The sequence below is a fragment of the Lynx rufus genome, unplaced genomic scaffold (genome assembly GCF_022079265.1).
Source record: "Lynx rufus isolate CCGP_SWC_20201006 ecotype Redwood Valley unplaced genomic scaffold, mLynRuf1.p SCAF_7, whole genome shotgun sequence".
NCBI lineage: Eukaryota > Metazoa > Chordata > Mammalia > Carnivora > Felidae > Lynx > Lynx rufus.
This window is the reverse complement of record NW_025814889.1, coordinates 27,777,452-27,803,742: the sequence shown is the minus strand read 5'-3', so window position 1 is coordinate 27,803,742 and position 26,291 is coordinate 27,777,452. Positions and strand designations below refer to the sequence as shown.

The 26,291-nt window shown below is 47.6% G+C and overlaps 1 protein-coding gene across 1 annotated transcript in view; it reads right to left on the bottom strand.

The window, feature by feature from the left end:
• Positions 1 to 4,729: 4,729 nt before the first annotated feature.
• Positions 4,730 to 26,291, bottom strand: part of SVIL (supervillin) — an 87,296-nt gene continuing 65,734 nt past the window's right edge. The window contains exons 22-32 of the mRNA XM_047064863.1: positions 23,653 to 23,797; positions 23,034 to 23,310; positions 17,724 to 17,875; positions 15,328 to 15,433; positions 14,441 to 14,648; positions 12,959 to 13,092; positions 11,095 to 11,250; positions 9,381 to 9,524; positions 8,217 to 8,341; positions 5,853 to 6,008; positions 4,730 to 5,755 (exon numbers count right to left, since the gene is read on the bottom strand). Of these exons, the coding sequence (XP_046920819.1) occupies positions 5,669 to 5,755; positions 5,853 to 6,008; positions 8,217 to 8,341; positions 9,381 to 9,524; positions 11,095 to 11,250; positions 12,959 to 13,092; positions 14,441 to 14,648; positions 15,328 to 15,433; positions 17,724 to 17,875; positions 23,034 to 23,310; positions 23,653 to 23,797 (1,690 nt within the window). The 3' untranslated portion in view covers positions 4,730 to 5,668. The remainder of the gene's footprint in view (positions 5,756 to 5,852; positions 6,009 to 8,216; positions 8,342 to 9,380; positions 9,525 to 11,094; positions 11,251 to 12,958; positions 13,093 to 14,440; positions 14,649 to 15,327; positions 15,434 to 17,723; positions 17,876 to 23,033; positions 23,311 to 23,652; positions 23,798 to 26,291) is intronic.

Genomic DNA, 26,291 nt, shown 5'->3' with positions numbered 1-26,291 from the left:
TTTATAATCGCCTCCTCGGATGGGCTCTGATGCTAACCATGACTGACAATTTCCAGAAGCATTGTTCAGTAGCTTGATTTTTTTTCTATGGAGAAACCGTGAATCGAAAAGTACCAGTTGGGCTTGTCTGTCATTCCCATCCGATTTTCTTTTTCTTTGCTCCCATATTAGGCATAAGGCTGCTTGTTCAGTTCCATATTTCTTTACCTTTCCGGAGATAACACATTGTGTTAGAACCATTTCGGGGTGGATGCTAAAATGGTGTTCAGATGGCAAAGTTGGGCTTAACAATTCAGTGAGATTTAATAACAGGCAATTTGTGTCAATTTCCAGATAACACAAGTCAGTTCCAGTATATCCCTTAAGAGGCTTGCAGAGCTCCACGGCATTTGGTGTCAAAAGCATTTCCCACAGCCGTGGTGAGGCTGTGAAGGAATGTTGGGGCTGAGGTGTCATGGACACTGCCTCCTAGCACTTCAGCTTGCATTCATTTCTGCTCCTATAGCCCTCTTTTCTGGCCGAGCATGATGGAAAAGCTCAGTAGAGGACTAATTCATTATTAGAAATGAGGGATGCTGGTCCGTTCATCTTTCTTCCCTGCTAATCCTCAGGGATCAAGGTCATACACTGTCATGCACTGTGCATTTGAAGGGTGAGACCCGGGGCGGGGGGTGGGGCGGCGGGGCGATTTCCACCCAAGCTCCACACTGGCAGCACAGTGCCCTGTGGACAGAAAGCCTCCGATGTGCTCCCCTTGCAAATCCATCTTTCCGATCTAACTCCTGGGGTATGTCTATTGCAGGTAGTCTGAAACAACCTTGATGTTCCTTCTCTGGTGCGGAAAGAGCAAGTACTTGCAGTGCGATGCATTTGCTTGGTAGAAGTAAGGTAGGGATTTTTCTTCGGGTCAGATGCCATATTACTGTATTCGCTTTTCTATTGTGTTTGAATCATTACCTTGATCTGTGACTCGCTCTTCTCCCGTTGACCTTCCTAGTCACTGCTGTTAAGCAAGGCCTGTTTTGATGCCTCTGGCCCTTACTCTGGATCAGAGGCCAAGGAAGGCCTGTGAAAACAAATCCCCAGACCCTCTCTCTGGGCCCTAGCTTTCTGCTACCCACTCTCGGCTAGGAATGGGGAATGGTTGTGGGGTTGGGGGTTTGGGCTCCCACAGCTGCTTAGGCCTTTACTCTGTGCCCCGTGTGGCCTCAGAACCTCCCACACACTCAGATAAACATCCAAGAACCAGTGTCAGAGCCCCACTGTTAACAGAAAATTAAGATGGCCAAGAGCAAATGCAACTTTTCTCTTCAAAAAAGCATGAGCATGCATCTCTGCTAATAGATGCAAAGACCAATCTAGAAGAATATAAATCAAATTATTGACGTACTTCTATTTGAGAAGTGGTGACAAAGACACTCCCCTTGACCAAACTTTAGTCAGGCTCCTCCGAGCCCACCTAGGCCCTGTCCTTGGGCATGTCTTCCTAGAGCACACTTCCTGCACAAATCCTGACGAGTAGGTTTAGTGAGATCCCTTACCCTTGATATCTGATCACCCTCGTTATCTAATCAGGTTCGTCATTCTCCACCGTCCCCTCGTGGCACCTGGTCACCCTGGCCTGGCTTCAGCATGAATCCTGTTAGGTCAGTGAAGCTAGAGTTCCCGCTTACTCTGGTGTTTCTTTTTAGTGATTGTCTGTCCACGGCCATGGCTGTAAACTCCCACTCTTCCCTGTATTCAGAGTTGGGCCCAAGCTCTCTCCCCTACACCTCATTGCCGTGGTCCCTGTGCCGATCGCAATGGTCCCGTACCTTCTGCCTAGTAAGGCAGACCTAGTAAGGCATGACCTTAACAAGTGTCAGGAGTAATTAGTTAGCAGTGGGGACATCTGTGATTTTCAATCCCTAAATTATGTTTGCATATTACTGGCGTATTATGTTTGCAGGTTTCACACAGATCAACCGCTTTCTCGAGATACGTATGCCATAAAATTTAAGGTGCACCTCTGTAAGGTGCACAATAAATCTTAGTACTTTTATAGAGTTGTGCGACCCTCACCCCGGCCCCGGTGAAGACAATGCCCGTCACCCCCCAAAGTTCCCTTGTTCTGCTCTGCGGGCGCCCTTTACTCCCATCTCCGTCTCCGGCCACCACGCGTCTGCTTTCTGAGGGGCTTTTCTGAAATCTCACTGAAATGGAATTAAGCACCATGTGGCCTTCTGTACCTGGCTTCTTTTGCTTGTTAATGTTTCTGAGGTTGATCCACGTGGCAGTGGGCGTCAGCAGTCCGTTCTCCGCGTTGGATGGTACTCCATTGCGTGGATGCGCCGCATTTTGTCCTCCACTTCTAGTCAGTGGACTCGTGGGCCGTTGACAGGTCTGGGCTGTTGTCAAGCATGATGCTATGAACATTCACGCACAAGTCTCCGTGTGCATAGAAGGGTCACTTTTATAATCAGAAACGAAGAAAAACGATGAAAGACCAACATGGATTCTCAAGCTGTTGCTGGAATGCATCCTCTTTTACCCCAAATGGGGAGCTCTACAGGTGGGGCCAAAGGTTTAAAACGAGGAGGAAAAGAAGTGGGTCCCTGAGAAAGGATTTGCCTGACCCTGGCCAGTGCATGGCCCCAGGGGGACAAACAGGGACAGTGGTCCCATTCCTCTGGAAACTGATGGTATTCACACCGTTCCTCCCAAGCCTCTAGACACACGTGACATGTCATGTGTCCCCACTGCAGCTCTGTGTCAATCCCAACACAAACACACTCCCCCGTCTCAAAGTCCTTTGGTTCAAAAGCAGGCAATCAAGGCAACACCAGACCACGTGAACTTGTCGTGTTGAATAAACGTTCCCCAGGGTGGTTTGCTTTTGGAGTGGCTGCAGAGAAAGGCCCGAAACGCGGGTGCAGCCTAACTAGCTGGGTTGCTCAGATTCAGCAATTCAAGTGTTCAGGCCGGGTCCTTTCCCTGGTATGCAAAGGTCAAAAGTTGCAGCTCTGCGGGAAAGGCGTCAGAAAAGCCAAGGAAGAGAGGATCCAGTTCTGTCAGCAGGAAACAGAGGCAGAAGGAACAGAGGCGAACAGGAAGTTGGCAGGTACACAAGATGGGCACCTCGTTTACAGAGACGAGGCGGAAAGCAGACTGACAGCACACCGTTGGGGGATATTTAGAACCAGTAGATACGACCTCAAAGCGCTATGGGTTGACTCGGTGGTGACGGGCACCACTGCTGACACCTACCTTATCTGTGGTCTCAGCAGGTTCTCTATGGAAGTTCTTCCAGCAACCCGAGTTCCTGTCTGTGTACGTAAGAGTCTGGGTGGCTTTGAACGGTCACCCACGCGGGCAGCTCTGCCTGCCTCTCTCCTTTGGAAACTCCCCTGGTCGCCCTACTGGCCCTGAATCCCCGGTTTCTCTTTGCATTCTGCCTACAGCAATGCTGCTTTCTCCTTTCTTTTTTTAATGTTTATTTATCTTTGAAAGAGAGAGAGAGAGAGAGAGCCAGCCAGGGAGGGGCAGAGAGAGAGAGAGAGAAAGAGCGAGACACAGAATCCGCAGCAGGCTCCAGGCTCCAGCTGTCAGCACAGAGCCCGACGTGGGGCTCAAACCCACAAACCTTGAGATCATGACCTGAGCCGAAGTCGGACGCTCAACCTACTGAGCCACCCAGGTACCCCCTTTTTCTCCTTTCCCTTCTACATTTCTTTGGAAGGTTTTACTCATTCTGCTTTAATCTGTCATTTCGAGGTGTGTGACTACACTCCTTTACTTCAACACTGAGCTTCTAGTTCAGCTACTGTAACAGTAATATTAATACCAGCAGGTATCAGCACTTGACAATATTCAAAGAGTTTCTGCTTGATCCTCACCAAGAATCAATCCTATGACGTGGGCGGGATAGCTGGCATTGATTCCTTTTTTGAAACAGAGGAAATCGAGGTGGGGAAGTTCAGAGACTGCCCAATATCACAGAGTCTCAACACGGTGGGACCAGGAGCGGGTTATAGGCCCCCGACCCTGGTGCAATCCCAGGGCTGGGCACACAAGTGATAAAGTTTAAAGCAAATGTGCTGTTGACTGATCTGTTTGACAGAGACCGAAACAGGGGTCGGTGGGCAGGAAGGATGTGGTAACAACTCATGGCAGGTCTACAGAATTCATTTTGAGGAGAGTTTTCTCATTTTTAGGTTTTCTAAATGTCTATATATTCAATATTCCTTTTTTTAAAAGCTTTTATTTAAATTTTTTTAATGTATATTTATTTTTGAGAGAGAGAGAGAGAGAGAGAGAGGATGGGGGGAGGGGCAGAGAGGGAGACACAGAATCTGAAGCAGGCTCCAAGCTCTGAGCTGTCAGCACAGAGCCCGATGCGGGGCTTGAACTCACAGACCGCGACATCATGACATGAGCCGAAGTCAGACACTTAACCGACTGAGCCACCCAGGCGCCTTGTATTCAATATTCTTAAAAAGGCACTGAGATCCTCAGTATGAGATGCAGAGATCATTTTAGGGTAAAAAGCTTCTGTTGAATGATGATTTGCAAATATATGTCTATAATATAATGCTCAGAACTAATATTATGGGTCAAATGTCTATTTAGTTATACAACCCTACATAAAATCTTGCCCTAAAGTTTTAGCAGTTAATATTTAACGGCCAAGTATTGATACTAGGTTGACATGAACAAACAGAACGTTTTGCAGAAAGGAACATGCTTGGGATTCGATGTGAATCAATTATTGTGTTTATTCCTGAAGCTTTTGTTTTGGAGCCCTGTATCACAAAATGGCATGTTTAATGTTTACAACAGGTTTTAGAAATTTGAGATGTTTTTTTTTCATTTCTACCGTTTTTTTAGAGTAAAATTGGAGATAATGTTCCAAACCATCATCAAAAAACGCAGAGCAAACTTTTCTGTATATAAACTGTACATAAAAACAAGGCACTATACATTTCAGGGAAGATATTAAGGTTGAAAGGTGGATTCGCACAGATTCTTTAGAGCCCGTGCCAGGAAGTACAAATGTCTCTGTTCATTTTAGCACCGGAAGCAGCACTCAGAACAAGTCAGACCTAAGGCCGAAGGAGACATTTCTGAACTGTGTGTGAAGATACAGAAGGGTGCCAGAGCTAATTCCACAGAAGCAATTCCATCTACCTTTTCATATTATTTTGACACCAAAAGGAAAACAAATCTTAAAAGTGAATCGAATAATATTGCTTTGTTAAATACGTATTTGATTTATATGGTGTTTATATAAATATATATATTTTAGAATCCACAAACTATCAAAATAACACTTTATGAAGAGAATTGCTTCAAAAAAAAGAGTAGGCAACGCTCAGCTGGAACAGGAGGGCAGTGCGAGAGCAGCTGCTGAGAAACAGCTACTTAAGTGCACACGGGGACACCTTTATTAACATGACCTGCTGAGTCGTGGAAAGAGAGTTTCCAAAGGGTTCGCTGAAACATTTACAAAATACACAAATCCAGGACACGCAGTAGAGCTAGTAACTTCAGGTTTTAAAAACTCTGATGAAAAAAATCTTTTTTGTTTTTTTTTTAAATACCAGTCCAAAAAAAAAAAAAAAAATTTTGCCATTTTCCTGGTCCAAGGGTATCGAAAGTGACGGCAGATTCTTCTAGCCATCTCTCCCGCTCAGAACAGACCTTTTGCTTTCTTCAGGTTCACCTGCTTCCAGGCGGGCAGTGCGTTGTATTCTTCTCTGGTCATGTCTAGTGCAAACTGCAAAATTGGGGGAGACGCCCAGTGGGTGAGTGAGAGGACTCCCATCCAAGCCAATGTGTCACTTAAACGCCATCCCACACGAAGAAATGCTTACCTCAAAGTCTTCGTCAGTGAGATAAATCTCAAGCTTCAGAGGATCAACTCCCTCGGGCAGTGGCCTGGCTAGCAGATCGGCCAGCGGATAAATGGTTTTACAAAGCTTGGCTAAGACATCTTCCACAAGGGTGATCTGATTCGAAACTTCCGTATCCTAGAGAAGAGGGAGCAGAGAGAACTTCGTGTCCTGCACCTGCACCAGTGTTTTGTCACGCGCCTGCAAATACATGACCCTGTCCCGTCTGTGCCCTCGCCGGACCCTGTCTAGTCTGTGCCTAGCCAGGGGGGGTGGGTCGCTCAAGGGGAAGCAGGCTCTGAAATGGAAAGGGATTGCCCAAAGCCCCACAAGTCTCCTTTCCATGTCTTCCCACCTCACCAAATAAATCCTGCCTTGGACAAAAGGGAGTATCACGTGAGTGAATTATGGCTTAAGATTATTAAATCTGAACTCTCGGGGCGCCTGGGTGGCTCAGTCGGTTAAGCGTCCGACCGGCTCAGGTCGTGATCTCACAGTCCGTGAGTTCGAGCCCCGCGTCAGGCTCTGTGCTGACTGCTCAGAGCCTGGAGCCTGTTTCGGATTCTGTGTCTCCCTCTCTCTCTGACCGTCCCCCATTCATGCTCTGTCTCTCTCTGTCTCAAAAATAAATAAATGTTAAAAAAAAATTTTTTTTTAAATAAAAAAAAAGATTATTAAATCTGAACTCTAAACACTAGAAGCATTCAGATAATGGAATTTGTTTAAAAGTATTTTAAAATAACCTTATGAGGATTCATGCTGCCCCCTTGAGCCCTGTTTCTTAATCCATAATAGAAAAAGGTAAGAAAATGCGTCCAGGATATGCTGCTGAATCCAGACTTCAAACAAACAAACAAAAACCACTCTGTGTGCATTTACACTGAACTGGTTACTACAGGTAAATTCTCTTCCTCTGTTAAACCTGGAAGCCAGATCACTGCCCTCCTTTTGAGTGGCGGGAACGAATGACTAACAGGGTTGCCAAATTCATCAATGATGGTCGAGACTAGTGGTCACGGAGTGGGTTTGGAGCAATCCTGCACCTAAGACCCGGGACAAGCTACTTCAGGTGTCTGTGTCTCAGCTCCTTCCCTGGGAAAACGGAGATACCCGAAGATGAATCTTAATAGACTGTTGTAAAAATAAGGGAGAAAATACACATAAAGGGCTCGGAGCCGTGCCTGGCCCACGGTGAGCGCTCAGTGATTGTGTTATTGCCCCAACTTGGCGTGGAAAGCCCGACCTCACTGGCCGGAAGCCCGCCAGCCTGCGCGAGATGCTCCCAGGCCACTGCTGCCTGGGCATGCACGGCGGAAGCAGGACACAGCGGTAATTACAGCCTTGAACTCACACTGCAGGAGGAGGTACGGGTGCGGGGCGCTGCACCCCCAGGCACGACTGCGTGTTTATTGTAAACAGAGCCCTATCGGGCTCCTCCCCACGTGGACCAAGCCCACTGGCTTACAGAGAGATGTGAGTCTCGGCAGCGATGCTGGCATTAAACAGGCATTTGCGCTGCGCATCCACTGTTAAGCAGCAGCGAACTCTTTGTTTAAACGTGTTCGGACCTCCCGTAAAATACCCATGGCGTCTCCTCCGGAAAAGCAGCTCTCTGACATAGTAAGAAAATTGAAATGGAACAAACCTATTTCCTTCACAATGTTAAAAACTCATGACTTAAGAAATTCTACACAGCTGTAGTAAGCTTTTTTTTTTTCCTATGTGGTTGGAAATTATAATGTTCTGGTTAATAATATGCTTTAGTAAATAAAGGTTATGATAAATGCTTCATGGGCTAATACCAACTGGTCTCATGAAATACTATTAATGAGCTATTCACACTCCTAATCAGGAGTGACTCACGATACATTCATTCGCTTCGTACTTTGATCTGTGAATAATCCATCACAGATTTATTTTGTGTCTCCTCAAACACAAGGTTAATGTCTGAAGCCAGAGGATTTTGTTGTGCCTTACACGGACCTTGAAAAGCAACAGAGTTTTAGCGAACAGAATGAAGAGATGGCAGCTTTTATTTCTGTATATTCTTCAGAGTAATTAAGTTCACCTTTGCTTTTAAGTTGTTTAACTTGAACACCAGGTGTAGAAGAATACCAAAATAGTTCAAATGACTGATTACCAAAATAGTTCAAATGATTTTTCCATTTCCTAAGCTAATTCTATGTAGACTTGCTAACATGTTGTAAAAGAAAACAACAACGACAACAACAACAACAACATTTTATCACTTAGAAAATGCCATTGGGATGCTTCTTCCCAAGGTACAGTTGACTCACGATCTGAAAGGTGTGGAGCCACCTTCAGGGGGAAGCAAACCACACTCACCATTTCTGTGATTTCAGCAATGTCCTCTCTGTGCTCCCAGCTGGGGAACATATTGGTGAACGTCAGGGGCTCCAGACCAGCGTGGATAAGGTAAGACTTGGGGGGCGGCCTCTTGATATTTTTTCCTGTAGGTACACAGAGGGCAACATCAGGACACCCGGGGTATGGGTCCAAAGACCCGGTCTTTCTCTGATTTCCCTTGAAATCTTTTCTTCATTTGGATCTCTTGACTTATGGTTAGAGTGCAAGTTGTGAGTTGTTCATAATAACGCATGGATGGTATTTATACAAAATGTTAAGTTTATGCATATAAGGATGCGTAACACTGCACGTAAGTGACCTGACTCTAGCAAAATGCTTCCACGTCTCTGGATCTGAGAAAGCCTCTCTCCATGGCTCCTGGGCAAGAGATTTTTTCCTCTTGCATTCACCTGTAGAAGTATTCCTCTGACTTCCTAAGGCAGCGTGAAGTTCAATGTGAGTTAAACAGCATTTTCTAAACCACTCTAATTTAAACATTTGGTGGGAATTTGTTACTTGTTACTGACGAGCTTTTCAAGAGAGAATCAACTGTATGAACTCAGTGAAACTAATCCATGAAACCTTAAAAATTAAGACAAGAAATTAATTACTGGCATCTTCGTTTTACATAAAATTCTATAAATTTTTGGCGGATGGTATAGTAAAAAGCCATGAGTTCACAGTAGATCTTTCTTTTTTAGATATCACACTAAAAATAATAACGAATGACCAAAAGGTTGCCATTGGCTTTCCAGCCCATTTAGGCGAGCTTTCCACTCTGGACAGTGGGCGGCTATGCGCAGAAGGAGGCCCCCAGCGTGATTACACCAGAGTGCAAAAGGGTTCCGACCCCTCCAGGGCATTCCACAATACAGCCTTAAATCTTGAGGGTAGCAACTCAGACGGCCCAGTAATGTAAAAGAGAAAAATGAATTCCCATTCATGGTGACAGTCAAGAATGCATTAATCTCAAGATTAAGAAGCCTCAAAAAAAAACTTGGTTTCATCACTGCCTGCCGGGCTTTATCAAGGTTGGCCGGCACACGCAGGAAGGAAAACACTGGTCTGCGATCCTGCCGGGGTGGATGAAGCCTGTCGCAGAGCTGAGGGCCCCAGGCCTGCCCACTGGCACCGACGCCTCACCTTTGCAGTACTGGAGCACGGTCTCCATGGCACTCTTGCGGTCGGAGGCCCAGCGAATGCGGGCAGAACCCGTGATCTTGTTCTCGATGGGCCACCAGCCCTGCCAGAGGTACACCTCATGGTGATTGTCAACAAGGAAGAGTGCTGTGAGGGCAAGGGCAGACCAGACAATCAAGATGCTTCCGGGGCACTCTTCCCCAAACCTAATGGATGCTTCCCTCCAGGCTGCTTTTGTCAGAGGGAGGGGGTGCAGAATCCCCTTGGCGGGGCCAAAGGCGGGGTGTCCACGACGCCTCAGCCCTTTGAGCATACAGTCAGTTAAGGCCTCTGGGCAGAGAGAGGTGGCATCTGTGATGCCGGCCTCTTTTCCCTCCCTGTCCCCACACTCTCTCTCCCTTTGCCCCTCCTCAGTAGCCGGCCCGCCGGCGGCCCTTCCGAGAACTGGCAGCATGCTGAGGGGAGGGATAACGCACCCGCGAGGGGCTGTAAGCAGCATTTCTCTCCAAAGAGCATATTAAAAACCGGAGAGTACACCTCCCTTGCCCTACAGGTCACTGATGTGCGTGCCCCACATGCGACTGCTTCCTAGGTGACTAAGTTCCTGGTTCTCGGTGAGAGAATAGGGCTTGAAGGAGCAGACGCGTTCTAACACACCGTCAGCCCGACTCGTATTCCATGTGGCAGAGGGGCTCTCACGCCTGCTCGGTCCGCCTGCCCCGCGTCCTTTCCTAGCCCGTGTTTCAGAATTCCACGCACACCACACATTTGAAAAGCCCAGAAGAGGTTGATAACCCACCCTGAGGCATAGCGTGAAGAGGGTGGGTAGCGGCCTCCCTTTGAAGGAACTTGCTAGTATTTCCCGCAGTATGACCCGTGGGCCAGCTGTTGAGCTTTTAAGGTGGGGAGCTGGGCCGGGTTAATGAGAGATTGTGGCTGAGGGGAGAGGGCACAAGGGCTCAGACTTGACTGCAGGAGTCTGGCCGGGTCCGTACAGCCCAGTCTCTGGTGACGGTGACTGTCCCAACCAGCACAAGGGCACACAACCGGTTCTGTCGCGAGGCGGGGGCCGAGCGGATACAGCCTTGACCTCGGAGTCAGAAGACATGGGGGGGAACCACAGCCCTGCCGTGCAGCCTTGGCTAAGGCAGACACCGTTCTTTGGCTGATTCAGCAGATACTCCCAACCCCTTGCCGCCCCGCCACTTGCTCTCCCAGGCTCCCCGGTAGTGGAGGGTGGTCACGTGACAGAGCTCTGGCCAACGGGATGTGAGAAGTCAGCTGGGGGCTTCTGGGAGAGCTTTTGCTTTATCCAATACAAGGGAGAGACACGGCCATCACTGCCCTTTTCCCAACCCCTTCTTTGTGTCTCGAACGGAAAACATGATGCCCGGAGCAGGGGAGGCCGACTGTGGGCCGCGAAGCCACAAGACTGAGGGGAGTCTGGGAGAAGAGCTGAGATTCCAGGCCTGACACGGTTGTGCTCAGCCTACCTGGGCGAGTTAAGTACCTGGGCCTCGGTTTCTTAGACTGTAACATACGGCTGATGTTCCCTTCCTTTTGGGGTAGGTGTGAGCATGAGATGACATAAGAAAGTTACCCGCCAGGGCACTTGGCAAATAAAAACCGTTTAGTCAATATGCAAGTAAAGTAAAAAGGCCGTCTGGAAGGTGTATGTTCTGTGGCTCGGCACGATGACCCCTTCCGCGGGCCGTACCTGGCTGTGGCGCGCTGTACAGATCTTCCTGCAAGAAGGGCATAGAATTGACCACAGAGGGGTCTCGGGCGGGATACATGAATTCTGTGGCTGAGAAGTCACCAGAGGAACTGCTGAGGATGAACAGGCGGGGTGTGAAGTTAAAATTTCCAGGATCTTTGAAAGAAAAGAGAACAGAGCTGAGGACACGCTATGCATCAAAGGAAATCCCAGATGGACGGGAGAGCGACCGTAAGACATGAAATAACCCCAAAACTTCGTGCGAAAATAGGTAAAATTTATCTGACCTTGGAGGTGGGGAAGGTCTCCTTAATCATAATTATAAAAGGAGGAATGAAGGGACAGGGGATTTCTGCACTGACAGTACAAAAATGAACACTTTCATTGCAAAAAAGCCCCAAACCAAACAAAAAGGCAAGTGACAAAATGAGAAATGTGGAAACTGGTTCGTGCCCTTGGTATATAAAAGAATAAAGATAAATATCTCAGTAAAAATGTACAAAAAGGCAGAAATGAAAACATTCACCAAAGTAGAAATCTAAATAATTAAAAAAATACATAAGCATTTAACAGTACTTCCAATTTAAACCATTAGTTAAAATAGTGCTTAGGTAGCAGTCTCCGCCCAGCCCCCACCCCCATTTTGGCAAAGAGGAAAAGGCAAAGTCCACTGGGGAATGCACACTCTCTGATGTATATTGCTGGGTGAATATGGAGATTGGTGTCCGTGTTCGGGGGCACCCTTGTTGAGCTGTACCCTGAATCTTTTCTACCTTTACCACAGCACTTCTGTATCTAGGAATTTAACTAGAAGCAAATACACGTACTTGGTTTAAATTTATTCACATCTCTATTGTGTAATAGGGAAAAATCGGAAACCTCTCTCCAACCAAAAGAGACAGGTTAAATAGAAAATGGCATATAGCATATTCATGGAATGCCCTGCAGCCAGAGAAGTCTAGATATTGACAACTTGAGCAACTGTTCATAATAAAGGGAAAAATCGGGTTACAAAACTGTGTACTGCTGTCCAAAATTTCCTTTAATACAGATGTGTATGGATCCCATAGAGAAATGTTGATTCTAGTTATCTTTGAGAGAGAAGATCATAAGGGACTTAGTTTCTTTTTCAACCTCTCTGTACTTTCAAACATTTTCCATCACCAATATGCGTTATTAAGAAAAACTCTGTAAAAGTTCAGGAAAACTGAGATGAGTATACCCCACTGTGGTCCAACCTTGGGCAAGCTGATGGAGTTCGCTGTGCCTCAGTTTCCTCATCAGAACAAACACGGTGGCGTTAGGTGGTGAGCGTTAAGGCAGATCAGGTGCTTAGGCGGTGTCTGTCTCATCCTAACCTGCCTAATACTTGTTAGCTTTCCCTCTGTGTTAATCTGTACATTAAGTTGATCTGTGTTTTGTGTATTTAATACAAAACCGACCTATTCTCTAATCTGAACTCTGTTAGGTCCCTGCACCCAGGATGCTGGCCAGACCGAAAGCGTCTCGTGCCATAGGGTCACGTTGTGTCACTGTCCCTCTGGTTTCCTGGAATTCGCTTCTCTCCCTCCGTCTCTTCAGGTCATGCTTCCCTCCGAGGCTCTGTGTAAATGTCGTGTGATTTTCCTGGTGGAACTACTCTTTCTTTTAACTCTCAGCCTCCTTCATTCGTACCTCTTTCGTGACACACAAAAGTTTTATTTGGCATTATGCTTAGCTGTGCGTATTATTTAGCTTCCTTACTGCATTGTAGGCCTGGGAGGACCTAGCCTAGGTGTGATTCACTGGGTGTTGTGCATAGTATGTGCTCAGTAAGTACGTACTGACTAAATTAGTGATGGAAAGCTACGGAATGTTGGATTACCTTGAAGCATGCAGTCGTAGGCTTTCCTGTCTCTCCTTCCTAAAGCGTCCCAGAATCCCAGGGGCTCCGATCCTTCATCGCACTCATGTATTGTCACTTTACTGCTACTATGCAGTCCGGCTTCCAGGGGACATCTGCACGGAGAAAATCCAGTAGTTTGTTTGTTTGTTTTAAGCCTTGGAAGTGTTGGCAGTATGGAATTATTCAAGACTAAATCTGCAGATCAGTTCACCATCTCTCTTCTTCCTAAAATAATTCTTACTAATGAATAAAAACATGCTCCGTGGTTTATGAATGTGTGTGTGTGTGTGGTGGGGGGGGGCAGCAATGAGAGGGACTGGCTTGGCCCTTAGAGAAGAATGTATAATTACATACAAGTTGCAATGAAAGTGATCACGTTTTTATATACAACATACCTATTAACTATTCCTTGTCCTCTCTTGCTAGAACATAAGCGTCATGGGGACGGAGACTTAGGTTAGTTCATTTGCAAGACCCTGGTCCCTAAATCTGTGCTTGGCACCAAGTACGTGATCAGTGAATACCTGCAGAGCGAATGAGTTCATCGTTCTGTTTTTTCCCAGTGGTCCAAGGGGAAAATCCAATGGGCCAGGGATGCCTTTGGATACCTCGCCGAAGGTCACCTATCACCCCTCCCCACTCGCTGGCACACAGAACAGCGTTTCGAGATGAGATGTTTTGCTTCCCGGCCATCTGCCTGTTGACAGGGCACTGGCCTGCGTTCTTTCAGCCCTCTCCTCGGCACGGTAGGTTCGAGAGCCGTCCCAGGGGAAGGATGCCCGCCCCGCACCGCTGTGGTGCCCAGAGAACGGATTTGACCAGATTACACTTTGGTGGCATGCCGTGGCCCTGGAAACGCTTCACTTCTACTGTTCACATGTTACCAGTGTCCTCCCAGGTGACAGCCTGAGGAAACGCCAGGCATCCCCTGCCTAGCTGGCGGTCCAGCGACTCGGGCAAATGCAGGCATATGGTTGTCCTCTGGAAAGGGGACATCTTATAGTCTGACACAGTTGGTGGTCTCCCAGACTTTTCTTTAGCTAAATGCTTCCTAACTTTCCACTGCTCTGGCAAAACTGAAATGTTGAACCCCTAAACGATATTTGAAATTTGCTCTCTTTAAATACCAAAGGCCTCCAGGCTTTTAATTCAAAATCATACCCATGAAAGAAATGACGGCACTCGTTGGGGGCACTTCCCTCACTCCTCACTCTGCCTTTCATCGAGGCAGGTACATCCTCAGAAGGTGGGGGAAGCCCTCACGCGGGCAGCTTGAAGCGAGATGTGTGTCACGGCCACTTGGCATGTCAGAGGCCCCCAACCACGTTCATACCCACCCCCTGCTGAAGTCACTTGAAGTACACCCGGGCTTCTACTGGAGACCCTGGGTATCCTTCCCGCCTCAGCCGGCGTCCCACGGGGAAGCCCCTTCTGGGAGATGCCCTCACACACAACACTCACTGTTCTTTGATTTTATTTGCTGCGGTCCTTCCGACCTCCTTCGTGTGGGCTTGGGCTTTGCATCCGTGCCACAAGTAAATGAGGGCTTTATTTACGTTGAGGACAACCATGGACGTCCTGGACCTCAAGCTACTACAGTGACAGGCCACTTCCAGCAAATTCCCTTCCACAGGCACTTCTCCGCGCACACAGTACAGCCTCCACTCACCTGCAGGGGGCAGCAGCGGCACAGAGTTAGGACGTGGTGTGCCGCGGGGACCCGCCAACACCACCCACCCTGGGCCCACCCAGGCCCATCCTGTGACTTGGGGGTGGGGGTGGGGGGCTCAGGCGGAGTGGCGGCCAGCTCGCTGCCGGCCCAGAAAGCACATCCTTTTGGAGTTAGAAGCAGGTTCGTGAAGGAGAAAACCCATTTTTGTAACATTTATAAATACTCAGGTAAATCACATAACAGGCATATTTTGAGAGGCTCTGAAGCTAAGAATTCTTTTTATTTTATTTTTTTTTATAAATCTATTCTATAAATTAAGAGATTTTTGTTGGCCAGCATCCAATTTATAATAGATGACCCACTGAATTTTCCTCCCCTCTTGAAAAGAGAGACAGAGTCACTGTGGGGATTCAGTTTAAGGGGAAGTAATCTCCCAGCCTCCTGCATACAGAGTCCTATGTATCCTAAGGTAAACGCCACAGGAAGGTGGGGGGGGGGGGGCTATGAGCTCCCCATAAGGCTGATTTGTAAGGCAAACGTGATGAGGCTTTCAGGGGTGAAGACACAGCTATATAAAGGGAGACTTACTTTAATACCCCTCCCCCCCCACCCCCAGTGTGAAAATACCTTCTAGGAGAGGGAAACGAATCTTGTTCCAACGGTGACAGTGACTTACTTTGCGCGTTCTCTTCCTCCTCTTCCCGCCTCCCGGAGTGTACTACCATTCCCCCCTGGAAACACTGCAGAAAGCAGGGGGGCTCCTTTCCCTGCAGGACCTGGACCTTTCAATGGAAACGCATTCCAGTAAGTAACATGTACCGGTTTTCAAAGTCTTAAAAAGAATACCTGCCTAGTAGAAACTCTGAAAAACAGCGAGAAGTGCCCACAAACACCAGTGACACTACTGTTGTGTCTAAAGATAACCACTGTGAAAGGTCTAGGGTACAGCTTTCCTTTCAAAGTGTCTTTCAGGTATGTGTCTTTCCCAGACAAAAGTAGGATTGTTGTCCTTTGTTACTTAATACCCGATTTTATTCACTTGATGTTTTGCCGTCAAAGACTTTGGAAACACAAGTTTTGATATTTTAGTGGTATTCCATGGTATAGACGTAGCATGAGTGATCTAAACAAGTTTGAAACAAAGTCTACCTCTCAGCGGTGAGAACGACTGATCACTTAGTGACTCAGGGGCGGGGGCGGGAGGGGAGAACTGTCTCTTTTGCAACCATTCCAATAGTCCACTCATGGAACACTGCTCCTGCAGACCAGCCTCCCCTTCGCCTGGGAAGCGCTGTGTTAGCTGCTCATAAAACTGTTAGGGTTGACTCCACTCACTCTCACTTTGGCTAGACATTTTCCCTTCACGAGGAAATTGTTTATTCAGCCTGGAAGTCGGGGCAAACCGAAAGGTAGGAAGCATTTCCCACCAGGAGTTAACAGATCAACCTCAGGGCCAACTTTGCGTAATTTAGCGCCATTTTGTGGCAGCGTTTTATATGTCTGAAGTGTTTTTACATCCACTGGCTTGATAAAAAGTGGAATGCTCAGACTAGAGAGATTAAGACTCAAAATTCTAAGGGTGATTTTGCAGCCACGATTGAAACATGACCTTTACAAAAATAAGGCAGTTGAAATTGCCCACTATTAGGGATAAATTAAAATGCAATGGCCACTAACAGTTATTTTCAATTATTGTAGAGTCTATAGTAGAAAATGTGTATTAAGTATTTTTTTAGGGAACAGGATTGGTTCTTAGGAATCTAGAAGGCTAGGTGAACATTAATCTGTTTCGGAGAAAATTCCTCTGTTCTCCTCCCTCATGCTATTGTTAACTACTCCTCCAAAGCAGTGAAGATACCTGCCGTGGTGTCATGCTTTCCCAAAACCTTACAGTCAACTCTTCATTACTAAAGGATGGGACCCCAGGCAAAGGTAATCCAAACAGCAAAAAGAAATGTTCACAAAATCTTGGCCCCAGGGCATTATACAGGCCCTGGGGTTATAATGGCAGATAAAGACCAGCACACAAGGTCTCTTTCATACTTTCTAGGGAAAGAGGGATAACAAGTAAGTAAACGCAATGTCTACAAAATGTAAATGAAATGACAAATGACTACGAAGTGGTTTTAAGTAGTGATAATAGCGGTAAGTGCTATAAAAAAAAATAAAGCTCAGCAGAGGGACGGAGAATGGGGAGGGATTTGGATAAAACAGGTGACACTGGAACAGAAACCTGAATCATATGAAGTTGAAAGTTACTTATGGATACAGGGGAAATGTTCCAGACAGGAAATTGCACAAAGGCCCTGGGGTGGGAGGAAAGAGGCCTATGTGTCTCAGGAGTGGCAAAAGGCTAGAAAGCCAGGGGGAGGTGGGAGAGGTGTTCAGGGCCGACCACGAAGGTGCTGGCAGATCACTGGGACACCGGTTTGGAGAGCAAGGGAATGACACGGTCCGACGTGTTCCCGAAAAATCACTCGGGCTGCTGGGAGGAATGCAGATGGTAAAACAGATAAGAATACTCATTTTTACATTAATCTCTGGTATTTCCTTCGGATGGATTTGTGTAGGTGGAATAACTGATCAAAGTTTAGGAGAATTTTAAGGTTCTTGAGCCAAACCGCTTTTCAGGATGGCTGTTTCAAGCTACACTTCCCAGTGGAGGCATCCTACTGAATCCTTACCCACCCTGGAGCCGTTCTTTACAAAACCCCTACCAATTTTAGAAGTGGAGAACAGCATCTCTTGGTTTTATTTGTAACTCCTTGAATATCAGTTAAGCGGAAACTTAAAAAAACCAAACCCTCCCTTGGCGCTTGGTACCTGTCTCACGGATTCGCTATTTACAGATACAACATCTCATTGAAGAGCATATTACTCCTGACCTGACAGTGGGGAGAGGAGAGGGGGGGCCCAGCCTGCAGTCTGGAGAGGCCAGACCAGAGCTAAAAGTCACTTGTGTGATGCCGTCTTTGCTCACGAGAAGTTAGGGGTCTTCAGGGGACCAGGCCGCACACCCTGGGGCTCCCCAGGAAGGACGGTTCTCTCATTCAGCTGCTTGCCAGCACTCACCTGGGCACCCCTCTCCTCGTCCAGCTCCACCGTCATCAGAGCCGACGTGCCCTTCTCGCTCACGGTCGACTGCCGACCTTGCCAGAAGAAGTAGGCACACTTCTCTTTGCCAGCCACCCTTGCTGAGTGCTCTCCCTTTTGGCGACTTCCCACTGCAAACACAAAGAGCCCGAGAGGGCAGGGTAAACAGCTGATAGGCCAAAAGAGGAGCAAATGTATGGCTTTCTTCTCCGGGCTCCGTGAGGACAAAGAGGGAAGACAAAAAGCTTTGGGGCATGGGGCTGAGGAGAAAAACCACCTTTCTTCCACTAACTGATCTGATCCCGAGCCTCCAAATTGGCGAAAAATGACCTAGCCTTCTCGATGCCCTAGGAAAAACACCTGTCATCCTCCAGGAAGGCGGCGGATCACTCCAAGTGTGTGACAGAGAAAGCGGGTGACTGCCAGAGCAGGACCAACGGCTCCCGAAGACAGAAATACATTTTCCGTCTTACGCCATTTTTTTTGGCAGAAGATTAGCTGGTAGAGAAAAGATACTGAAAGCAACAGCTGGGCTAGCTTTACGTACAAAGGGCAAATTTAGTCTGCTAAAACGATTCTAGTGAAAACACACTCTGGAGTTTCCACATTCCGTCAGAAATGGAAGAGATCTATTGCTGACATACCGCTTTCATAAAATCATCTGGGATTTCAATACTATCCGTCGCTGGGTCCGTAGCCAGGATTCAGTGCTGGTCGTCCTTACCGCCTGGCACCTCACAGGCATTTGCATTAGCAGCACCCGGCTCACAGGTCTCACCCAAGAGCAGGCACGGGAAGCTAACTGGCCAAGTGGCCATTTTGAAAAGGCAGTATTTCAGACCTCAGCTCGCTACTTTTCGGCATATACCGCACTCCGGTCTCCTCGCGTTCATTCAACAACCGCTCACCGAGCACCCACAGTGTGCCCGGGGCCTCCTGGGGATACCAGAGCTATAATGAGAAGACGGCCCCCCTGCTTTCATCCTAACAGACGTGAGCAAGACAGTTTCAGACGGTTGATAAGTGCTCTGAGGATGACAGACGGGGCTGTGACATGGGGCAGGGTGAGTGCTAATAGGATTCCCTGTTGAAGGGAGGCCTCTCCGAGGAGGTGACAATGACAAGGTGACAGGGACTTGCAGGCAGACCCTTCTGGAACGAATGAGGTCAGGAGACTGAGCTGTTACCCTCAGATGCCTGCCTGGGTGGTCCCAGAAAGTGATGGGCAACAGTGGGAGAACGCAGGTTATAACACCCACGCTTGTTGAAAATTAAAGATAATAACTAGGTTCTCTGGTTCTCTGTTAACCCAGTTTTTCCCAGCGCCAGTCCCATTTACAAAATCACAGTTATTTTGAGGTTTGAAGGTAAGAAGAAAGCTCATTTATTTTAAATTCTCAAGAGGCCAGGGTCATATTTATTTGATTTTTTGGCCTTTTAGCAAAGTACTGTATATATAGTTTCCATAAATGATCATAATAATTCTTGACAGTGCTTTGCTTAAGCACAACATTTAGTGCCATCTTTTGTGGACCTGAACTGATCAAGTTGGTATATCTTTTATTAAATATTTTGAGAGAGAGAGAGAGAGAGAGAGAGAGAGCGCATGCGCACACGCATCGAGGAGGGGGAGGGGCAGAGAAAGACGTTGAGAGTTGGATGCTTAACGGACTGAGCCACCCAGGCACTTCAAGTTTGTGTATTTTTAATGGATAGGCTATGCATATTCACAACTAGTTTGGAAGCCACTCCATTGAAATTTCTGCTAATTTAGATAGAACAAAAGTTTGTCTTTGATTAGCAATCCCACTCTTCAAAGTAGTGAAAATTAGTCATGTCAGCTGGGGAAAGATGTGCTTAAAACAGGTCACAGAAGTTGATATATATCTTGAAATCTGTTAGCACTTAAGGACATTGTATAAATATATATTCAGGCTTAAATAACCAATGTTTTACCATCTAACATTCTAATGTGGACTTCAGTATATATATCTAAAATAGAATTATTTCCTTAAAATATCTCATAATAGTTTTCAGCAATTTTCTTCAATATGCACAAATTTATTACTATATACAACTTAATTTTTAGTTCATTTATTTTTAATTTTAGCAAAGTCAAGATTAAACTTTCATCAGTAAGAATTTACGGACTGTGACCTTTATTTCACTTTTTATATTTTTTTAATGTTTATTTATTTTTGAGAGATAGGGAGACTGAGCACAAGTGGGGGGGGGCAGAGAGAGAGAGAAGACACAGAATCCGAAGCAGGCTCCAGGCTCTGAGCTGTCAGCACAGAGCCCAAAGTGGGGCTCAACACGAACCAATGAGATCATGACCTGAGCCGAAGTCTGACGCTTTACCCACTGAGCCACCCAGGCGCCCCCCGACTGTAACCTTAAATAGCCTTGATCAGATGGCTAATTTAAAGTGTTGATGGGGGTGCCTGGGTGGCTCAGTTGGTTGACTGTCTGACTCTTCAGTTTGGCTCAGGTCATGATCTCACAGTCGTGAGATTGAGCCCCACATCGGGCTCTGTGCTGACAGGGCAGAACCTGCTTTGGATTCTCTCTCTCCCTCTTTCTCTGCCCCCACACACCCTCTCATCAAAATAAATAAGTAAACTTAAAAAAAAATTAAGTGTTCATGCATTATGTCTAAAAATACTTTGAAGAGGACGTTTGTGACCAGTCGTCGTGTTTAGGAGTAACAGGGAACCACGGTTTGAAGAACTGCTCAGGGTCAAGCGGTCCTGCTGCAGGACCCCATTTACTGCCCACTGCGGCCTCCGGTCTCCCTTCCCTGGAGCCCCGGTTCGCTTCTCCAGGAGCTTCTCTGTGCACCTGTGCACCTGGCTAGTGTCCACCAAGAGGACGGCTGTACTGTTTCTACAGCTGCTGGTGTCTGCTGACCTTGTCCCAGAAGAGCTTCCCGAGCTCCAAGTTCTATGTCCTGTTTGCACGTGCAGCTGTGGAGTAGGAGTGATGAGGAGCTAGACTGTGGTCACCAAGGGGCCACTGTTAATGCCATTGTGCTATGCTTCTCTGCTCCCAGAGGGACCGTCTGGAATCGGAATGCTCCCTGCTCTGACTTAATGCTCTGCAGCTGGACTCCTTCAAAGCTGTAACTTTGCTCATAACGATGCTGCTGGAGCTGGCTGCGAGATGTGCCCTGTGTTTACTGGAAGAAACACAGAAAGTACTTTCCTGGGCCAAATCATTACTTCTTAGGCGGCCTCCAGCAGAGTAGTCTATGAAGGCCTCAGAAATCTGATTACTTTTTTTTTAATTAATTCATGTCGATATCGTTTTATTCATTTATTTCCTATTACTTCTTTTTATAACAGCTCAGGTAGGGAGATGAGTGAATTTCAAATTCTATTGCCCCTTTGTCTTGTTTTGTAAAACATGCAGTTTCCTCTCTGTATTTAAGGAAGGGGAGCTATGTATGCTTTCAAAGCTGGTCCTTAACGTTCCCTGCTGCACAACACCGAAGGTTAGTGGATTCCCACCCGCCAAATCCCCTCTTACTGCCTTTATTGCCAACACGTGGCACGGATGGTTACTGCAGCTGGACAACTGCACCACCCCAAGGAGCAGAGACTCGCAATAGCGACTCTTTGGGAAGGACGCTTATTTTGGGGAGACTCATGTTATCTCATCTTCAAGGTAAATACAGCAATTTTGCTTTCGGGGCTGAGGGCATCAGTGACGATTATTTCCCGTACCTTGTGAGCATGTGCCAGGCCCTGTGCTAAATTGGACACCTACCAGATTATAATAATCTCTGAGCGGGGCATCATCATCAGACCGAGGCTCAGACAGGTTACGTCCCTTCACCCACCTTGCATGGCTGGTACGTAGGGCCTGAGAGAAGATTCAGACCCAGGCTGCACGGTCCCCGGGCCTGTGCCCTTTCCCCCCAGCCACATGGCCTCCTTACGAAAGGGAAAGGGGCTTTCAGTGTCCTAATCTGGTCTCTCCTAGCTGGGTGACTTCAGACAGGTAACAACTGTGGTGTCCTGTTCCTCACTGAGAAATTGGCATCATGACGTAATATGTCCCAGAGCCACTGGGAGGCACTCAACTCGAGTGTGCGACAAAACCCCCAGTGCTGTGCCTCCTGGGCTGTGTGGACCTCCGGGCCCGCAGCACCCCGGACAGCTCTGGGCAAGACTGCCTCCTGCCCTGCCCAGCGATGCCCCACACTGGCTGCCCACAGGGCGGTGTGCTGGGCTTCCCCCAAAGCAGCAGGGTCAATCTCAGAGACCCCGGCTCTCCTCCGGAATGACGGGCTTGCCTCTTCCCGCACTTGCCTTATTGTCATTTATTATGTGCTTTCGGAAGGTAGGGTCTGACATATTTACTTAGCCCCTAACGTAAGTGTCTGTATGTAGAGTAGGTGCTCCAGTAAATGCTGCCGGGTGAGTAACAGACTTATTTCTGATACATTAGGAAGGAAATCATATGGTTCTCAGTCTGCGGGTATCTGATGAGCAGACAGCAGCCTTCATCCCCTGGAGCTCCAGGGCAGCCACACCCTGGCAGCAAAGCGGCTTTCAAGGGGTGAAGAAACGCTCAGGAGTTGAACGTCAAAATCACAGCGTTGTGACAAATCCTCCCAAATGGTGGGGCGGAGGGACGCTGCAGAGGACTGGCTCCTTGTTGGCAAGGAGAAGGGGTTCTCTCTCCAAAGCACACTGGCTTTCCTCCCTTACCCCCTCTAGCACAGAGCATACAACGGACCGTTTCGCTGAGCATTTCACCGACAGGAACCACGCGCAGTTTCGACTGTGTATTTATTCTACCAGATCCACAAAGCCTGTTCGTGCTCTCAGCCTCAGAGGAAACAGCTTCTTTTATTTTTAATAAATCTTTTGTGCGTAACTACACCATTTGGTTCCAGTTCGAAATCATCCAGATATACTTTACTTCAGACTTTAATTTAAGCAGCAGACAGCCACATGGTAAGTATCATTTGGAGGCAAATCATCACTTTCCTAGAAAACCTCTGGGGACGGGGAGGGGGCGGGAACGAGGGTAGCAGAGAAACCGTAACGTGCATGTTTAATTTCTGTAAGGAAACACAACCTTCCTTAGCAATGCTAGGGCGTCGGGATCCATCTATAAAGTTTACTAAGGGGTTCTCCAAGCGAACGGTCAGATCGGCACATTCTCTGCGGCCAAAGGCAGGGGCGCACACAGGGAACGGCTTCTAGCAGTGCTAGACTCGCAGCCGCAGTGCTGGGGCCGCCCCATGTCAGTGTGAAGAAGACAGAAGTGCTCACTGACCTGCGGTGCTCACCATGTACTTCCACTTGACCACATAGGCATCTCCCTCGTGGAACTGCCCGATGCTCTGTTTGGGGAGCCGGCTGTAGTCAAACTCTAGGATGTGCCACACATCCACAGAGACACTGGTGATCTCAAACTGCCTCCTGTCGTCCCCTTCTACCAGGCCATAGCCACGGCCAATGTTCACCCCGTCCAGCACCGTGCTGGTGGTGGTCTGGGGCACCTGCACCATGCGCGCGACGTCGTACGGCTTGGCTTCGGCCCGAGGATCTTCCTATGGGGGAAGGTAACGAGGCTGGCTCGGTGGCCTGTTTCTACAGCCGTTTCCTGCCACACTCACTGCTGTTTCACTGGTAGACTTTCCAGCTCTGTCTCAGCGTTTAACTGCGTTTTGGGGAAAGACTGCGGAGGCCTGAATACCCATCCCACAGCAGTGAACGGGACACCTAAAAGCTGGGGACACAAACTGGACTACTTCACCTCCTGGAGGTAGAATATAATTGGAAACCCGTTTGCTGATCTCCCAGTAAACCCTAGGAAGGCTTTACCTTCGAGGCCTCTTTTGTTGGGACCTAAACCAAAGGCCTGAGGTTTGAGACTAGATTACCAGAAATACCTTTTGCTGGGCAAGTTCGCTGGCGTTCTTCTCATTAGGTCTCTTCAGTTCAGTCCAATCGAGAAATTTCTCTTTGAACAAAATGGTCTCATTGTGTTCTGTAAGTCTCCCGAATATTGCCCAGTCGGGCCGCCCCTGTCCTTTTCTGCGAAGGTGGGTGGGTGGGGGAATAGACAGGAGAAGAACCAAAGTTAAGCCATGGGAAAACAAAGGAAAGGAATGGAAAACACACACACGTGGCTAGTGAACACAACTCATGATACATTAGTGGTATACAGAACGCATGGTCTGTTTTGTCAGATAAGCGACATTTTAGTCGTTCAGTCTGAAGCCTCGCAGGGAACCGATGCTCCTGAATGTGGGGTGAATCGTGTCAGGTCTGGATTTTCCTTTCATACTAGCAAATTCTTGCGTTTGGGATCCCCTGGGGGCAGCACACCAGCCTTCCTTGCCTATGTCATGTGCTCAGGGTCGCCTGCAAGGGCTCCCCAATTTTCTGTCTCATTAGCGAATGGACGGGAGGAAGGCACAGCTCACCCTGAATTCTCTGTTAAGTCCTCTTACATCGAAGCTCTCCAGTCTCCGGGAGCAGAGGAAATTCTCCTTCGTTACTACAATGAGCATACTTTCATAGAGCATAAAGTGAATTTCCACATATTTATTTCTAGGCCACCAGACACGACAGCAGGAAGGGAGAGCACGAGGACACAGAACAGGAAGTGGCACAGCCCAACCTGGAGGCCTCCTGCTACGGCCTCAGGATTTCAGAATTTGAAACTGCTTGGAACGCTGATCAGGCAGAGGAAGGCAGGGCTGAGGAAATAAATACATGCTGAAGCGGGTTCGCGCAGGTATCGCCCATCCTTCCAAATCGCTCTTTGGCTGCGAACGGAGACCGGGCTGCATACACCCCGCGAGCCTGATGAGCAGTGCTTCTGGGGCCTGCTGCCGCCCCTGCCCATCACTTCCTGTCTCGTCACGACTACGGCTTCTGAAGTCACCCCCACGGCACATCAAGGAGAGTGCCCGTTCGGAGGGAGACCGCCCAGGGGAGGCCACGGCATTCTAACACCCCCACCTCGTACTCTCGCGGGACTCTAGGAACCAAGTATGGGCAACTAAGGAGGATTCAGGACTCCCCCGCAAGGCTGTGGCCTTTAACAGCAAATGTCTGAATGACCATCTTTGGTATGGAGTCCACTCTGCAGACTTGCTAGGATGTCTATAGACAGCACTTGCTTTCAGCTTTAGACATGGATTCTTTCTGGTGGGAGTCGAGCAAGCAGGGGAGGCGGTGGGTTGCAGGGTACAGGGGCAGCTGAGAGCTCCAGGGGGTGAGCTTCTTCCTTCCTGCCTCTTCCTCTGCTAAGGAAGGGCTGGGTGCTGAATCTTGGCTGTACCTTACAACCCTTGAGGAGCTCTTAAGACCTACTGACATACAAGCCCCACCCCACGTGAACTGAGAACACATCTTTGGGGCTGGGCCTGGCACGTACATTTTTGTAAAGCTCCTTGGGCGATTCTGATCTGGGACACGTTGAAAACCAGTGGGTTCAGCGCTGACTCATCTACTCTCACATCTGTGATTATCTCACTGCTATATATGTTATCTATCATATGGATTTTGTGCTTTGGCGTTGTTTCTTTTAGTACATCAAATAAAATACTCTTTTCCACCTTGGCTTCATTCCTTTAAACACCAGTTGTTACAGGACTACTTTGACGTTAAATGTGCATTTCGTTAAAACGGATTTGAAAACTTCATCTACGTTGACATAATTCTTTATTGTTTTTATAATAATGATAAAATCAATATTTGATTTTAAAAGAAAACTAGGTGGGGAAGTTGCAACTTGTAGACTAGATCAATGCAAAATATTAAGACCCAGTTGCATGATACCCAATGTTTGCTCTCTGCTGTTAGGTTAGAAATAGATGTGCCACCAATTATATGGCACACATAATTTAAAAGCACTTCCCCCCCGCCCCCCGCCCCGGTAGTAAAGAAAAACAACAACAGCCCTTGGCATATAAGAATTATTTTTCTTATGATTGTGTTTCTTAGAGTTTGTGCATATTCTGCTGATTTGCCAAAATTATTATTTTTTTAATGTTTGTTTATTTTTGAGAGAGTGTGAGCGGGGGAGGGGCAGAGAGAGGCGGGGACAGAGGATCTGAAGCAGGCTCTGCACCGACGAGGGGCTCGAACTCAGGAGCCATGAGATTATGACCTGAGCTGAAGTTGGATGCTTAACCGACTAAGCCATCCAGGCATCCCCAAAATTACTTTTTTAAAATAGTCCAGTACACTGTAGGAAATATTAAAATTACAGTCATTATTTCAGTACAACACCTTCCCCCTCACTCTCTGTCCCCCAAAAGGCATAAACGTCATCTACTGCCAAACAAATGGTAAATCGTGGAAGCTACGCTGGAAAGGTGTGAAATGAGAAGGAAAAATGTTGCTTTTGCCCCTTCAGATCCATGGCTGAATTCCAGATCCTGGGAAGCTTTTCAGATCAGCATGTAATTTGCTTAAACAATTGCTACTCATCTGCCAGGGCAGCACCTGGAAGACTGCAGGTGGGAACAATTTGCGTGCCTCCAGACACAGACTAGAATGCAGCGTCCATATTTCT